The sequence below is a fragment of the Falco punctatus genome (assembly GCF_963210335.1).
Source record: "Falco punctatus genome assembly, chromosome: 3".
NCBI lineage: Eukaryota > Metazoa > Chordata > Aves > Falconiformes > Falconidae > Falco > Falco punctatus.
In genome coordinates, this window is record NC_137582.1 from 68,420,021 (window position 1) to 68,437,953 (window position 17,933).

Here is a 17,933-nt window from a genome sequence, read left to right on the forward strand (position 1 = left end):
TCATTGGCATCACCCCCCACACCCCCTCCAATGCTGCATCTCAGTGAGAAAAACATGTGACGCAAGCACCTCAGAAACAGTGAAGAGAGCAGAAAAACATTCAGGAGCTGCTTCTGAAATGTTTGTAAGTTTAGTTGATATTTTATCAGGGAGTCATCCTAGTTAAAGAATCAGCTTGGACTGCTCGTTAAATCACCACCTAGGAACACTACGTTTTCTTTTAACAGTACTTAACGAGATGGGAGGAAGTGAGACACAAAATGTTCTTACTACTAAGGAACTAAGGAAGAGAAACTGCATGACTGTCATGCATTATTTCTAAAAATAGTCATACTACAATTTGCTTTAAAGCAGCAACTGCTCTTTAAAATGAGATCAAATAAACTACACTTGAAATTGAACACTGAAGTCTTTGTTTGATATGCCCCCCTCCTCCCCGCCCCCTGGCTTTATCATCCTTTCAAATAATTTTTCACCTCCTCGTAACACTGAGCTATTTTAGCCTTGCCTGAAACCTTTCCACTGCTTTATTAAACTGACTCCCTTTTCTACACAAGCTTTCCCAGTCGTGATCCAAATGCTTCTGAGCAACATTGTCTGTATATTAGTAGTGCAATAACATGAAGTTCTGTCTGCTACTCCTCCACCTCAAGTACCACACATCATAGCTGCTACCTAATTTCTTGTTTGAATTACTGGAAATTGGTGCAATCTGCAGATCTGCAGGACTGTGTAAGTCTCTCCTTGTGTTCATTTTCCCAACTTTGCCACTGTTCATGCTTACTTTTGTTTGCGAATGCAACTATTTTTGTGATATTCTATAAACTTTTCCTGAAGTCTGTCTCTGTTTTGAAAACATCACACAATTATCTCAAGTATTTCTAGGATGTTTTGCTTGTTTGAATGCAGATTTTGCTTTTTTTCCTTCACAGCATTTTAGTTTCCTCGTTTCATTTTCTTGAACCATTAAAAGCTAATGAAACATGACTTGAAGATGTACGTCTCTTGTCTGCATCTTTCCAGGTCATTTGTGCGTAATGCAGATAAAAAGAGGAAGATACCATCACGGCAGCACACCTCCCCTGTATAGGCAGCCCTTTTGTGGTTCTGACCTGCATGTAATACTAAAAGATACGTGTTCCTTCAAGTCACCATAAGGTGCTAGCTAAATACATACTCATTCTTTTTAGAGTGAAAATGCATAGAAATCAGTGTCATTGAAAGTTCTGTTCAGAAAGAGGGAAAATCATATATGATGGAGGCAGTGATAGTGACCCATCGCCTGAGCGTGGTTACTTTAGCAGCCATGTTTGTGACTGTGTTACGACCCTCCTTGCTCAAGCGTGGCATAGCCCAAAGGTATTTTTTTTTAAGTACTGAAGACAGAGAAGCCTGTCTGGTTTTCTATGGTAAGGTTAAATGAGGGCACATTCAGCAGCCTCTGTTGCAAGTATTTTCCAAATTAAGGTTTGGAAATGGTAAGGTAGAAAGAATGAGTGAAGCATGTGTGAAACTGAGGCACCTAGCAGGCTTCATGGTAAATGAACGTAACGTACAGTCCTAAAGTCTCTCTAAATGAACATCTGATTAAGATCCTCATATGCTGGGATTTCTCAACCTGTCTGTTGGCAATGCCCATGGCAAGACTAGAATTTATCCTACTTTTAAATGAATGACCATGCTGTACAATGCCTGCTCCTATCACTTTCTTCTGGAGGTGTAGTGCCTTGCGCTTTCTTGGAGCCCCTCACAAATGTACTCACTGGGCCTCCTGTCCTCTCCTCAGCCTGTGTGGGAACCAGCTCCCCTCTGTGATACCCAGCGGGGAGGGGGAAGACACTATGCCTGTAGGCCAGTGTGAAGGTAAACTTGGCTCTCCTGAGACCCACTGCTGGCTGAAGTGACACCGAGCAACATCATGCCAGCAGAGCCATTGCCTGGTCCCCCAAAAGCACACAGCCACACAAAAAAAAGAGAAGAAAACAACATAAATGGCCACCATGTTTGGCTTTTACCTAATACTGATCATCTCCTTGTACCTTGGGCCCCTTTCGGACATGGCCTGCAGTGTCTCAGCACAGGTGCCCTCCTGTGTCTGCACAAGCACTGCCCCAGCAAGTGCAAGTGTCTCATCCGTGTCAGGAAACTCTGTTCATTGGGGACAGGTACCACCACTCCAGCCCAGGACTCCCAGTCTTGCCTGCCCAGTGCAGCCTGGGAGGCCCTCCTGACCATGTCTGTGGTTGCACTCCTACGTGCTATGTAAAATGGACTTTGGTTGCCAAATATTCACAGCCACTTGTAGAGTCCAAGGCTGGAAGGAATAGCCAGACTGGGGATTTTAAGTCTGGGGTGTGCGTTGCAAAAGTCCTGTTCTGAAGCCTCACCTGCTGAAGCTCTGTCCAAAGACGACTATAACCCAAGCTACCAAACCCGAGCCCTCATACTCTGCCACAGCTTTGTTGCTAAATCCCAGAAGCTGCTTTGTCTCTTCTGAAACCTCCTGAATTTTTTTTCATGCTCTCTTCAAAAATTCCTATAATAATCCTTTCTGGTTTAGGCCAAATTGCTACTGCTGTGACTGGTGATGTGAATATTTGAAGGTGATGATTGATTAGATCCACCTCTTGGAGGCAGAGTTTACCTTTTCATGGAGAAAATAATGTGAGGAGAAAATGGTACTTTGATCATCACTTAAGGCTTTCTCCCAGCAAGTATTAGCATTTAAATAATATTCCTACATTTATATAATATGCTTCTATTTAATCTCTCCATCCTCCAATTCTCACCCAAATTTGGATTTTCTTGTCTCAGTTAACAAGTCATCTCCATAGCAGTGCTCTGCAGCTTCGCTGTCCTGCAAAATTGACATTTGGTCGCTTCCAGTGTCAACAGATGTCAGGAACTGGACACTGGGGATCACATGAGTGTCACAGGCTTTCTCAAAGCTTTACTTCAGAGAGTGACCTGTGTCACAGGCAATGTAGATGCGACCCTGTTTCTAAGGGAAGGTTGGAAAATGGGGCCCATTCTTCATACAGCCAGGGTCTTCAGCTGAAATGAACAATGTTTCCCTCCTCTTATTCATCATGCTTGGGTTTTCAATCTTTCTCCTCTGTCAGAGAAACGTAATTGAAATTATTAATATTACCATAGCCTATCACCTTAGCTATGCATTAAAGTTAAGGAATTATGGATGGACCTGCAAATGCACATTTTGTTATCAGTATAAAATATTTTCAGAATTGAAGTGTTGGGGTTTGACCTTGGAGTCCACCCTGTCACACAGCCTGATACAGCAGGTATGCTGAATGTAGCCCAGCCAAGTATTTAGACATCCAAGTATTACTCTGCTAACACCAATTCAAAAGACTGCAGCAAGAACTTCAAGGAAACAGGAAGGGAAAACTGAAGGAAGGAAGATACACACTTTTAAAAATCTTATGGTTTTAAAATCTTCTCTTATCTTATAAAAAAAAAAGATGTCAGAGAGGTTTGCAGGTACTAAATGACGTCTGCATTTATGAGGTGTTTCAGTATTGACACTGTTCTTATTCAGCCACAAAAGCTACCTGTTGTCCAATACTCTCCGATGTCAGAATTGTTCTCCCTTGTTCACGTAAAATAGGCAAAGTGTGTCAGTGAATCCATTTTTGTCCTTCCTTCTGGAAACGAAGAAGAAGAACAAGTCCCCTGGGCTGTTGGTGTGTGTTAGTGTTTGCAAATCTTCCCCTGGAGTTCAGGAAAGAACAGGGAACCCCCCTAGTTCCCAGAACATACAATTTGAGGTTTGTACATTGCAAATTGATGCAATGAATGTTTCTTCAGAAAATGCTTCCCCAATTAAACGCTTGCTTACATATTTCTGCTTTATATGTAAATTAAACACTTCAATTTACATATAAAGCAGAAATTGTAAAGCTGCTCGCTCTTTGGTCATTTTTCCCACTTTTTGTCTTTCAGAAACTGGACTGTAATTGATTAAAGGTTTTATGTGATAAAATAATTCAGGTATACTTTCTCCTGGCTTGAAGAACTTAAATGAGACTTAAACAGGCTCAGCACTTTGCAATTGTCTGTGCTTTCTAGCACTGAGAAGTAAGTTCATGTTGCAGGATGTCTCTAACTTGTTGAATTTTATCCTTAACTTTCAGATAGATGCTATCTCAGCGCTGTGTTACTCTTTCCTAAGCCAGTAATGTCCTCCTCAACCTCTTCAGCACTGGAGACTGAGATCTTCCAGTACATTGATGTACATCAAAGTGATTTCATCAAGGTAGGAACTGTACTGCAGTGAAATGACGAGTTCAGAACTGGTGCCCCGTAGGCCTGTGCTCTACGTGCCAGAGTGTTTGCCACTATGGTGACAAGCAGGGTTCCAGGCCTGGCATCAGATGTGCCACCTGCTTGACAAAGCAAGGCTGCAAGGGGACAGTCTGTACTGGGGACCTGTTAGGTAGAAGAGGGATTAGCATGGACTGTCACAAGCTAAGTGGCTGGAATCCTTTGTGTGCAGAGTGGTTCCACTGAGCCAAAACGTACCTGCGTGGGAGAAGCAAGCCAGATAGGATGCTCTCTCACTTGCTTTACATCACAATGGATTTTTGCTGGTTTGCTCTTGATGAGGAGAGGAATCTTGGTCCCATGCTGGTTTGTGCTTTTGTTTTTGTCAGTTCCATGTGAAAAGGCAGAAACATAATTAGTCCAGTCAGTATCAGTTATGCTTTAAATCTATGAGCACTTCTGAATCCTCATGAGGATCACCAAGGTAATTCATACACAATGCAATTTCTGTAGTGCAGACTGGTCAGCATCTAGCCTACCTCCACTTCCATCAGATTTTAGATCCATGGGTGACAGCATGAATGCCTAAGTGTGGGCACCCTCCCTGTTCAGAAAATCAGTACTCTCAACCCTGGGGACTCATCTAAGCAATTGCTCTCAATTCCAAAGCCTTAAGTATCTGAGACATTGCTGTGGTGGGGTAGAAATGAAATCAGCTTCCATTGTGACACTTCTCCTGTTCAAGGGCCAAACACCACAGCAACCCGGGTGATTTAGTTGCGCTTCTCTCCTTCCTGCACAGGATCTTAAGGAATGGGTGGCTGTGAAAAGCGACTCTGTTCAACCAGTTCTGAGGAAAGAAGTAATACGAATGATGACGTTGGCAGCAGACAGACTCGCTGCGCTGGGAGCCACTGTTACTTTAGTAAGCCTGGGATCACATCAGGTGCTTGTCTGATTCTTGCATGTAAAACATCATATTTGCATATGTGGTCTACCTATTACATTCAGTACTATGCATGTGCATATATTTTTGATAGCTAGATAACAATTTATCAATAGTCCCATAGCTATGTGATACCTGCTGAAATCAGTCCTTCCTCAGACTGTCTGAGAACAGACTTTGGAGACCACACAGACAATCCAAATGCAAATAGACGTTCTCTGCATAGCAGGGACAGTTTGGTGCTTTTAACTGGAGGGAAGCAGTATGCAAAAGTGAAAGGCCTGAGTTTTTTACCAGGGCTTGTTTTTACATTCTTTTGAGTAATGAAGCATGATAGTTAATGCATCATTCATCACCAAAACCTCGACATGAGGGAGGTAGCTTTTACAATGTTGCCAGACAGAAAGGACTAGCTATCTTGAGCGTCCAATTTGGTTTTGGGACCTTCTGACAAAAAGTTCCAAGCCATTTTCTTAATGATAGTTGGAAAGCAACATGGAAGAGTTAATATCTGAGAAAATTTTGTTTCTAATTTACTTACCTTACTGTAGCCGGGGGCTCTTTCCTGCCCTGGGATGTTAGATTTCTATTCTAACAGGAATTCAAAGGTTCATTAATAATGATTCCCTTTTCCTTCTGAGGCTTCTGGGAAGGATTGTGAGAGCCTTAGCACAAGAACCCTGCAGCACAGCAACACTTTAGTATTTCAGGTTATGTCACTTAATAGTTGTAATGAATGCATTTAAAAATAAAGACACAGCATGCACTTGGCATGCAGTTATGATTGCCAAAATATATAGCAACAGTCTCTGTCGATGACAGTGGGGAATGGATTACCTGTTGTTGGAGCAGAGACCAGAGATACTTTGCTCTGCCTAGGGCTAAAGTATTGTTTCACAACATGGGTTTTCCTTTGATCGCCTGGCAAGAAGCAGCTGCACTTTTGGGTTGCAACAGGGCAATGCAGACCGCTATTACTAGTGCATGCAATGGAGAATACACATTCCTTTACTACCAATTTTTCTTTCCCGTGAGACATCCAGCCTCTCTTAGCCACTGTTCTGCACAGTGGTACGTTACAGGATTTGTTCAGAGCTTTAACCTGTTTTCAAAACAGTCCGAAATAGCTGCTGCTGCTTCTCCTGCCAGCTAAAATTATTTTATTTCTGTGTTTGAGGTTACGGACCTCCTGCCATCTGTCTGTGGAGAAATTAAACCCCAAATTAGTTTGTGTGGCTTTTGACTATTTCAGTGTCACAACATATGCTTTTATCACTACAGCATACAGTCAGCTTCATCCTTTCCAGTGCTGGGAAGTAAGAGTTTAGTAATGAGGGTGTTTATGACAGTAAAATGTTAGAAGAGCTCTGTAAAGTTCCCGAAGAACCTAAGCAAGTGGGGAGAAAAATCTTAGTTTCTCTGGGTACGTTAGAGCTGGATTCAAAGTCAGATTTTGCACCTGATCAAATCAGAGCCAGCTAAGTATGTAGAACTACTTTCAATACTGAGAATTCCCGGGGGTTTTTTATAACATTTATAAGTTTTCAAAGGTTTGTTTTTATTTAGTTGCCTTTTTTTTTTTTTTACATTTGTCCACAGTTGCCTGATGGCCAGGACCTCCCACTGCCTCCTGTGATTCTTGGGGAACTGGGGAAGGATCCACAAAACCCCACTGTATGTTTCTATGGTCACACGGATGTGCAGCCTGCCAAAAAGGAAGATGGCTGGAAAACTGACCCTTACACATTGACTGAAATTGATGGTATGTGCCTGGTCATGAGTTCTGTATCATTATTTGAATAGATGACTGAGATTCTGAGTGGAAGCAGGCTCCCTGTATATATAACTAAATCATGAGGACTCCTTCCATGGAAATCTATGGCACAAATCCAGCAGCTTTGAGTCTTGATGACAGTGCTGTGACTAGTGAGACCCATCAGTGATTGCCTAATATTCGGTGTGGAAAAGCCACGTGAGATTAATGCTGCTTTATTCAACAGATAATCCTTTCCTGCTTTAAAATTCTTCTTGGGTTGTTGCATGAACCATTATCCACCCTAGCACTTCCTGTTGTCGCTTTATGATCCTTTAGTACCTCCACTTACTTCCACCTGCCGTGCTGCAGCTAAGGAGCATTTTTGGTGGAAGAACTTGAGGCCACTTCTTAATGTAACCATCCTTCCACTACAGCCAGCTGAGCATGAAAAGCTCCATTCACTGAAGGAACAAAAACGATGGGTGGAGGGTCAGCAGATGAGTAAGACCCCAAGAACCCAGAAATACTGATTCCTAGACCTGCGCTATAAGCATTAAGTTGTCCTTTTCCATCGGCTGGGACTGGTTCCAAACACTCTTACTGGGGTAACTCTTCCACCTCCCATGGGGACTGCCACCAAAATTTAGCATTGTACATGAGAATGAAATCTGCCCCTGTATATAACTGTACAGTTGAATGCTTGGGAAAAAAAAAAAAAAAAAAAGTTATGTACCTAGACTTGCAGCTTCATGCTTCTACTGTGGTATTTATCTGTGGGGTTTTTGCTGCTTGTTACCTGGGCTGGCTGATGTGTGCAGCAGCTGCATACTGTGCAAACTCTTCAGGCATCTCTGGTGTGAACAAACAGCTCATAAGAACAAAAATGAAGCTCAGAAATCAGCCTGTAGTAGATGTATGCTACAATATGATGCATATAAAAGGAAAGACAGAAAAAAAAGTGTACCAGTACATTGGGAAACACCCATCACCTTATTGAAAAAGAAGTCAATGAAATCCTGGCTCTTGACACTTTAGTTGACACACTACTACAGCTTCTGCGGCAAGTGACGACAGAAGTTTCAAAGATGACTTAAAAACTTTCCTCTTTTCTTTTTAAGGAAATCTCTATGGACGTGGAGCAACAGATAATAAAGGACCTGTCCTAGCCTGGATAAATGCAGTGGAAACGTTTAAAGCCTTGAAATTAGTATGTATCAATGAGGACTTTATTATTATTAGTAGTAGTAGTAGTAGTAATAGTAGCAGTAGTAGTAATAGGATTACCGTTACTATTTTTACTATTCTTATTATTATTGTATTTCTGGAGGGATGTATTTACATTCCTGTGAGTTAAATGATCGTCTCAGACCCAATAGACTACATACATTTTGAAATATTAGCTTATTTCTAATGCTTTATCCTGGGCACTAGTCCCACTCCAATAAGAATCTGTCCTTGAGCATTTCTATTTTGAACAGTCTGTATGCAGTATAAATATGGTATAGCAGCCATTGCCCTGCAGAGGAAGACACACTGGGGGAAGCATTCAATATATATTAGAAGTATATATAATTATATATATTAAACAGCTTTGAACCTCTATTCTCTTGAGAGCTTTTAAAATGATGAAGTAACATACATCACAGATTAGCCATGAAGACTCATCTCTGCTGTTACACTCTGCTGATCTTTGGTTTTGTATTCCTACAAGTTACCTTCAATTTATGTATGTTATGTATGAGAATAAGTATCTTAAAATGGCCATATGTAGTGGGCTGTCCCTTAAACAACATATTAGATGTATCAAACCAAATGCTTTGAATGGGTGCATTAACCAAGTACAAATATCCTCACTCAACATATCTCTGTGTCAAACCTTGCCTAAATTACTGTAATGACCAACACAGTTACCTTCAAATCAGCCTGCATATTTGCTAGTTTTGGACTAGTTGTATAAGTGAACATATAGTCTAAGTTTATAACTTGGTTAGCAAGCAGCCTTTAAAGTGAATTTGCAAAACATATTTTGTTAGATTGATAAGAAACAGTTTTGTGCCTCTTTTATTACATTATGGCATAAACTGAGCATTAAATCTTGACTTCTAAAGTCCTTTTGCAGCCTTCTGGAAAACTGATGTTTTCCTTCAATCAATAGTACTAACTGACCTCAGTGTCTCTTAAGTGCTAGAAACACACACATTATTTGCCAACAGATTAGCTGTTGTAACTGGATATGGTCATGCTGCTGTCTTTCTGCATCTTTCCAGTTTTTCAAATCACTAATAGCTATTTTGGCACTTTAACAAGCAAGCAAATAGAAATCTTTGTCATTTGAAGCCTTTCCCTAGAAAACAGCACATACCACCAAACAATATTCATGAGCAGTTTGTTTCTAAATTTTTTGCGGTCACCTGATGAACAACTGGTGAACTCATCCATAATGCAAGTTCATTTAATTCTACACATTTGTTCTTGCATTTAATCTGAGCATTGAATCAAAAGAGAACACATCTTAAAAACCTGTAATGAGAAAATGAATTGGAATGGAAAACCAAGCTCAAAGTTATTTCTCCTATGGGATATGTCAGCATTTCTAACTTGCACTATTATTCCACAATAAAAGTTCTCTTAATTACCCTTGGAAATACATCCTTATGAACTAGCAGGCAAACGAATTCATGAGTGCTAAAAGGACAGTTATAGTAGAATCACCAGCAGCACTTTTACCACCATGTGAGTAACTCTGGTGACAGATAACATGTTGGGAAAAGCCACAGCAGTGGACCTCTGCTGGCAGCTCCCGCATGGGCACTAACAGTGGATATATGAGAGGCAGGAAATTTTCTGTGAAGATGCAACTGTTATTACACAGTTAGAATTTCTAAAGCAATTAGAATATTTAGTAGCACTGAGAGAAAGGCCATTCAATGAGACAGTCCAGCAAGTTTTCTGAAAACACAAAGACGGAAAAAAGATATCACTTATTCTTTTTCAAAAATTATAAGTAGATAAAAACATGAGGAAAACCAAATTTTTCTTGGAAACTATATGTCCCTGTTTATCATTTCCCTTTCTACTGAAGCAAGACATATATGCTACATCCTTCTTTTCTTAACATAATGTGTACTGCAAGCCAGCCTGCTTCTGATTTTAAAGATTCTGTTTTATTTTTGAAAATGCTTGTTCCTTACTCAGACTTCTCTAATGTTCATTTAGGCCATGCCAGTGAATTTCAAGTTTGTAATTGAAGGCATGGAAGAAGCAGGGTCCTTGGGGCTAGAAAAGTTACTTGAAGAAGAAAACCAGCGCTTTTTCTCTGATGTTGATTATATTGTGATTTCGGACAACCTCTGGCTCAGCAACAAGAAGCCTGCCCTTACGTATGGGAGTCGGGGAAATGCCTGCTTCTTTGTGGAGGTAAAAGACACAAGGTTCATTTGAACTGGGCCCCTGACCAGAGAGCAATGATGTACCTGTAACCAAATCTACATCTATATGCAGAGAAAGACTGAGAGCAAGCTCAATATTTACAAATACAGAGCCTTCTTCCTTATCCTTTTTGGCTTGTAGAGATTTTGTTCCTCATTTCAGTTCAATTAGCTTTATTTACCTTCATTAACTTCTCTTCAGTCATCTTTTCTCCACTTACCCCTCTCCTCTTGATTCCTTTCCTATCCCATTACTCTCCTGCCACTCTCCCAGTCTTTTCTTACTGCACCCTCCGCACATCAGCTCCGTTCCCTTGGAGCATCATCCCTATACCCCGCAACTCGCTCACTCCAAACCCATTTCTTCTGCTGCTCTGCCATTTTGCAGCAGATACTGCTTTTAGTACAATGTATCTGCCTAAAGGGACACAATTTAGTTGGATCCCTGGGTTTAAAAGCCACAGAAAGTATTTGTAACCATTGGCAGAAGAAGCAAGTAACAGTGCACTGTAGTATATTTAGCAGGCAACATGAGCTACTGTGAAATGAAGAGCAGAAATTTCTCATCTGGAAACTTCCTGATGAAGCATAAAAGGAATTCAGAGAAGATTAAAGAACTCAAACTAAACAAAAAAAAAAAAATCTGCATTAACCTTTATGTCTGAAAAAGAATGAAATTTGTTTTTAAACAGAAGAGCCTCGTCAGCCTTGATTCAATTCTTCTAAGTCTTGGTTAAGAAAAATGATGCTATTAAAACATCAAAAATGATCTCTGCCTGCTACCAGACAGTTGGCTGTAACGAGGTTTTGAGAAGAATAAACAAGTCTGTTGCAGGAAAATAGTTCATGATAAACCTGAGTATGAAAATGTGTCTGGAAAAAGAACCCATTTCATAAACCAAATGCCTCTATTCTAAAGCCATATGATTCAAGAGACCTCTAAATTCTTATTTATTGCAACCTGGAATTAAGGTTGGACAAGTATTTCCTCAATGCAAATCAAGTAAGGTTCTTTCTTGGTTTTGTTATGAAGGTTTTGCATTAAATAAAAAAGATAGAGAACTTGAAGAATTTATTCTGCCATGTTAGAAACAGTAATATGCAAGTGTTTCACTTACAATGTATTTAATCTTACTGAAGCAAAAGAGGGAATGGAGATGGAGAGGGGCCCTTGCCCTGAAATGCCTCTAAGTGCTATAGACAGCTGAATTTCTCTCTAGTGGTTAACAACAGAGCCCTGTCTTCTTTTTACCAAAGCAGATTGTTCCTGACACAAAGTTTTCCATTTTGTGAGTAGAAACAAATAATAATTTTCTGTTCATTTGTGGCCTCATTTAAAAAACTGAAGCCACCAGTTGCTGTGGAAGAGAAATACTGGCAGAAGAATAAAGGGAGTGTTTATGTGTAACCAGTGGTTTTGGTACAGGTTGAATGTGGTGGGAAGGACCTTCACTCTGGAACTTTTGGAGGCATCATTCATGAGCCGCTGACGGACCTGATAGCTCTGCTGGGTAATAACACACATCATTGCTCAGGAGTAACTGGGGAGCAAGGGCTAGCAATCAGCCTAACAAAGATCAGTGCCATGTTTAATTGACCAGACTAAGGCAAGTCTAATTAAAGCAAGATTCCCACGTTTCCAAATCTCAGCACAGCTATGGTGGTAGCAGCTGAGGAGAGGGCATGTCCCCAGTAAGGCCAGGGCCTCAGACATGTGCCTGTTAAGCTGATGTCAGTGATGCGTCAATCAAGAACTTGTGAGGATTGCTGGCAACTTGAATACATACACACGTAGTGAAATCTGACTTTTTAACGCAGAGTTGTATCTCAGTAGGATGATGTTTTGATGTCAGTAGCTGGGCTGACACACCACACATTACACACAAACAGCAGCTCAATGGTTTTCTTAATAAATATGAAAATACATCAGGTTAGGTGCCACAACTTGATGGATGCAAACCGTCGTTAGTAGTTAGTTGTTAGGCTTACTTGTTCAGTAGAGTGAGGTAGAAGGGAAAAGGTGGTGTGATTGCCAGGTGAAAGAAATAGGTCCCACTTGTACTGATGCATCTGTCTTATTTTGTAGACAGCCTTGTGGATCCCACAGGTCATATTCAGATCCCTGGAATCTACGACAGTGTTGCTGCCCTGACAGAGGAGGAGAGGAAGTTATATGAATCGATTGCATTTGATCTAGAGGAACATAAAAATAATAGTGGTGTGAAAAAATTCCTCTATGGCACCAAGGTAACATAAAATGTGTATAAATGGTCAGCAGAAAGAATTTAAATCCAAACTGAAAGATATTTTCAGTTAATGGCAAACTCAAAATAAAAAAAAAGGAGCACAGAGCATTAAAAGGTAAATAAAATTAATTTGCTGAAAATGTAAGCTACTTTATCTGGGGAAAGTAACCCACAATATGAATAATCAATGAAAAATGAATAATGCAAAACTAACAGTATTGCTCCCCCATCCTTGCACTACCCCTTCTCTCCCCCCATGCCTAACCAGCCAAACCAAATAAGCATTACAACCCCTGCATACAGGTTACATAGCAGGAAAGAAGTTGTATTCAGCGCTGGAAAATGGAAGACAGCTTTAGGCAGATGTGTTTCAGGTGTTTTTTATTTCTTTCATTCAGGTTTTGATGTTTGTTGAGTATGCCAAAAAAAACAGCCAAAACTATTAAGCCTCTCTTTGCCATCATTTAAAAAATATATCCTCAATAAAAAAGAGCAGGTAAGGGCTGGCTCCAAACGATCTCTCTGCACAAGAGTGGCAGCTGGGAGAAAGGAAAGGAGTAATTTCTTTTCTCTATCACTAACGTAATTATACTGGTATAGGCTCTAACATGGATGCTTTTATTTCCATGAAAAAGCTTCCAAATTAGCCTAAGCTTGACTGTAATAATCAGTAATAACAGAAGCATAATGTAACTACACTATATAAGTTTTGATGCTTTACCTTTATGAAGATGAAACAGTGCACATTTTATGTGTACATAAAGCTCTAGTCTCGTAAAACTGGAGTAGAAGGAAAGGAGCAGCGTCCTGGGGTTCTGCAAGAAGACCAATTTATATTTTTCTCCTTTCTCCCTCAGAATAAACATTTTATTTTTTTATTTCTTCCCTCTCTTTTTTTTACCCTTCTTTTCCAGAAAAACAGATCAACTTGGTTACTGAATATAATCTTATCTATTCTATTATTTTATGCTCATAAGTATAATTTCTTCCCTTGTATCACCTTGGAGGGCTCTGGCTGAACTGGTCACAAGTTTCTCCTGTGAGAAGTTCCAACCGATGGTCAGATCAGAAATTGTTCCGATTTTACTTTGCAATAGAAAAATATACTTCCAAGGCATTTTTAAACAATGCTTCACTTTTCCTGTTGTGCGTGAAAAGCTGTTCTCATCCAAATGCTTCTAAAGGTAAACAAATTTTGACTGAAAGAAGTAGTACTTTTTAAAATGCAGAGATATACACATGAGTTTAATTTACAAATCAAACATCTTAAAAATACAGAGGTCTCCAAATTCAAATTTTAGGATGGAAAAAGCTTGTTTCTTCACATCAATTTATGTCAATTGTGAATGGCTCCAGTGTCATCCCTTATATTTTCAGTGTTTGGGTGTTTGTTTTTTTAAGGAAGAAATACTTCTACACCTGTGGCGTTACCCTTCTCTCTCTATTCATGGGATTGAAGGAGCTTTTCATGAACCAGGAATTAAAACAGTCATTCCAGCAAAAGTCGTTGGCAAATTCTCAATCCGCCAGGTCCCTCACATGGACCTTTCGGTTGTGAAAAAACAGGTAAGAGGTAAACCTTTTCTTTGGCCTCTACTGTGTAAACTAAATCCCTCTTAGCACCTCACAAATTTACACCTGAAGTAGTAAACTGCATGTTTCTAGCATTTATTTGTTCCTGAGAGCAGGAGTGGGAATGTGGGTGTAAGCTTGAGCTGCAAGATGAATGCTTCTGACTGCAAAGTGCTTCCCCCACAGGTGGTGGAGCACTTGGAGAGTGTCTTTTCCAAAAGGAACAGTCCAAACAAACTGAGAGTGTCCATGCCTTTGGGTGCAAAGCCCTGGCTCGCTGATGTTAATGACCCACTATATAAAGCAGCAAGGAGGGCAATTAAAACAGGTAAGTTCCTTCTTTCTTTCAGTTCTCAATGTGTCTGCAAGTGTGCAGGGGAATTATGCTCATCCACAGAGCAAAAGGGATTTCCTAGTTCAGCGCTACAGCCACTTACTACTGCGAATCTCATGGGTTTTGATAGAACAACTCAGCCACATCTTCTTCCATACCTTGTTGAATTGGGGTATACTTCATAGGAGGAGCCTGAAGACCTGATTTAGTTTCTTTGTGTACTGCTGTGAAGCCAGAGGTTTGTAGAGTGCAGCTGATTCATGAAATCAATTGGCTATGCATTCAAAACATTTTCTACTCAGAAGCTCTTAATATAGGCTACCTGCTTAAATACATGGTAGCAGAAGAGTGCGTGTTTATTTCACATAATAATAAATTCATTCTTCCTATGTATTTCAGTTTTTGGAGAAGATCCAGATTATATTCGGGATGGCTCAACAGTTCCCATTGCCAGAATGTTTCAGAGTATAACACAGAAAAGTGTGATAATGTTTCCAATTGGAGCAGCTGATGATGGGGAACACTCTCAGAATGAGAAAATAAGCAGGTTTCTTTTATTTGTCCATTTGCTTTATAAAAGAAGCGGGGAGAAGCCCCTTGGTATCCACAAATAACTATGGCCAGATGGGAAGCTTTGCTCTGCACTGGACAGTCCTAAACAACTGTGTCCGGAAAACCCGGGGCCAAGCAGAGAGCAAAATTCCCAATCTACCACATACTGCTGTACACTTTTCATGGAGTGTCAACTCAGTCTTTAAATATGTCACACTGGTAATTTTCATTTTACTGCCAATGAAATTTGCCTCTGGTCTGAAAGACAGATGTAGATGGGCACCCTTCTGTCACAGCATCCATTTTGAAGTATGCCAGTCAGGGGTATGCAGGCTAATGGTTAAGTAAAAATTTTTATGGTTTTCAGTATAAATGGATATAAAGGTACATTTATACTACCGGGACCAAAAGTAGTGCAATTATATCAAAATCAGCTTAAACTTGCCACTTGTGTTCATATTTTGAGGTGCCATGGCAAGACAGTGTTCAATGTTTTGCCCAAACATCTTGTGCAAGTTCTGAGCCAGCTCATGCTGAGCTCAAGGAACTGGAGAACCCTACAATAATTGTCAAGTTATTTTTGTTTCTCCTCAGCATAGCCTCAGACCTTATGGTAACAGACAACAGTAACTGGGCGATGTAACACTAGGAAAAGTTTTCCCACTGAACCTTCAGAGGAATGCCAATTGAAAGATGTCCAGAATTTCTGTGCACTGGGTCCTTTTTTTGGGGTGACCAATCTTTCAAATTCCTCTGAAGAGTCTAAAAACTTTACTGGACTATGCTGCTAATTTGAAGAGCAGAACAGCCTGACAGGGCTTCATTCAGTTTCTTTTCTTCTTCACAGACACAACTACATTGAAGGAACCAAAGTGTTCGCAGCCTTTTTCCTGGAGATATCAAAGCTACATCGGCACTTACATGAAACCTCCAACATGGAGACTAACAACTGGTAGACCATCACAAGAAAATCAACAAAGCACTTTTTTATTCTTGAGCCTTCTAACTTCCTGATCTGGAAAAACATATAAATAACATATCTAGTGGGTCTGAATTGGTGAGAAAAATAAATAACATGCTATTACTTGGAATGCTACTAAATAGCATGCATTTGTGATACAGTTAATCGAGTGATCTTATTCCTAATGCTACAAAATAGGGTTTGGGGTAATTCATTCTTGCTGAGCGGAGTATGTTCCATTTTCATTTTTAAAATTAAAGGCAAAGGGAATTTTTACATTTATTTTATTAAAATTACTTTACTTCTGTTTTGTAGTATCACCATGTCCATGCTGCCTAGCTCATATTCAGTTTCTGAATATGAGCAATACACAATACTGTCATTTCCTCCTAACGATATACAAAATCTCATTATGTAACTGTTTGAAGAAAGATCCACTACCAAGTTAATCTCTTTCCACTCCTTTACAGAAGCTGTAAATAGGAAATGCAATACAATTAGCTTGGTGAATTTGATGGGAAGACTTGCCTATGAACATCTATTTATGGGAATAATCACTGAGATAATAGAACTGCAACAGTAAATAAACATTTCCAGGTCTGGATTCTGCCTTTCCCCCTCATTTAATCCAATTTTCCTCTTATTGCACTGTGAGTGCACTTTCAAAAATCACTATATAAAGATTTTTTCATGTACCTTTCTTTTTGTACAATAGAAAATGGCCTCCGTTCTGGCCAAAATTTGTCATCAGAAGGGCGTTTTACCACCCAATTATCATCTGGTTGTTTTTAATTCCTTTTAAAGCATCAGTTTACATTGATAATTAAGTCAAAGGCAAATGATAATTTTGAAATGAAAACAATAGTTGAGACCTCTGTTTGCTGTTTAGGCAAAACACCCAGCACAAATCACACAATATATATACCTTATTTAATTTCATTTTTTTTTACTATAACATGTAGTTAATTCCCACACAACCAAAAGAACTGAACCAGATTTAAACAAAAACTTAGTAGTGTATCCTAAACCAAATGACATTAAATTACAAAAAGTAATTGGTATCTTTCCTTTCTCTACTGCTACATGCCTGCAAAAACCTGGAAGAATAAAGATGATTAAGGAGTCTATAGGCAGGAATATTGTATCACAGATAGCTTGTATGAACAGCTGATGTGGAAAGCTGTCAGGATAAAAGCCTTAGCTGAATTAAAAAAACATAAATAAATAAGCTTCTGCTTTTTAGTAGCTCCTCTGAAAATCCTAGGAACTTCACATGAAAGTAGCTGGCCTTTTAAGAGGTCTGGGAATAGTAATAATCTGGGATTCTTAGGTTTCAAATTGGGTTTGCAACAAACACCCATTTTCAGACTTGCCCAGGGCTGTGAGGCTCACTGAGTAAGGATGCTGGTTGCTGTTGTGGTTTAACCCCGGCCAGCAACCAAGCCCCATGTGGCCACCTGCTTGCTCCCCCCACAGCGGGATGGAGGAGTGGATCAGAAAAGTAAAAGTAAGAAAACTTGTGGGCTGAAATAAAGACAGTTTAATAGGCAAAGCAAAAGCTGTGCACACAAGCAAAGCAAAACAAGGAATTTGTCCACCACTTCCCGTCGGCAGGCAGGTGTTCAGCCATCTCCAAACAGCATAAAGCCAAATGTCCCTCTCCTCCTTCTTCTTCCAGCTTACATCCTCAGAATGATGTCCCATGGTATGGAATATCCCTTTGGCTAGTTCAGGCCAGCTGTCCTGGCTGTGTCCCCTCCCAATTTCCTGTGCCCCCCCAGCCCTCTGGCTGGCAGGGCCCAAGAAACCGAAAAGTCCTTGATTTAGTATAAACATCACCCAGCAACAACCAAA

General features: G+C 40.0%; 1 protein-coding gene across 1 annotated transcript; it reads left to right on the forward strand.

The window, feature by feature from the left end:
• The first annotated feature begins 719 nt into the window (after positions 1-719).
• On the forward strand, positions 720-17,933 carry CNDP1 (carnosine dipeptidase 1). Its single transcript, XM_080381211.1, has 12 exons — positions 720-732; positions 4,155-4,276; positions 5,087-5,230; positions 6,830-6,992; positions 8,105-8,193; positions 10,203-10,403; positions 11,841-11,925; positions 12,501-12,661; positions 14,062-14,226; positions 14,419-14,560; positions 14,966-15,113; positions 15,966-17,933. The coding sequence occupies exons 2-12, from the start codon at positions 4,199-4,201 to the stop codon at positions 16,072-16,074; spliced, it is 1,485 nt and encodes a 494-aa protein (XP_080237337.1). The 5' UTR covers positions 720-732; positions 4,155-4,198; the 3' UTR covers positions 16,075-17,933.

Coding starts and splice junctions, on each gene's coding strand:
- CNDP1 (XM_080381211.1), top strand. CDS start 4,199: ATGTCCTCCTCAACCTCTTCAGCACTGGAGACTGAGATCTTCCAGTAC. Junction 11,926..12,500: donor GGACCTGATAGCTCTGCTGG/GTAATAACACAC, acceptor CTTATTTTGTAG/ACAGCCTTGTGGATCCCACA. Junction 15,114..15,965: donor CAGAATGAGAAAATAAGCAG/GTTTCTTTTATT, acceptor TCTTCTTCACAG/ACACAACTACATTGAAGGAA.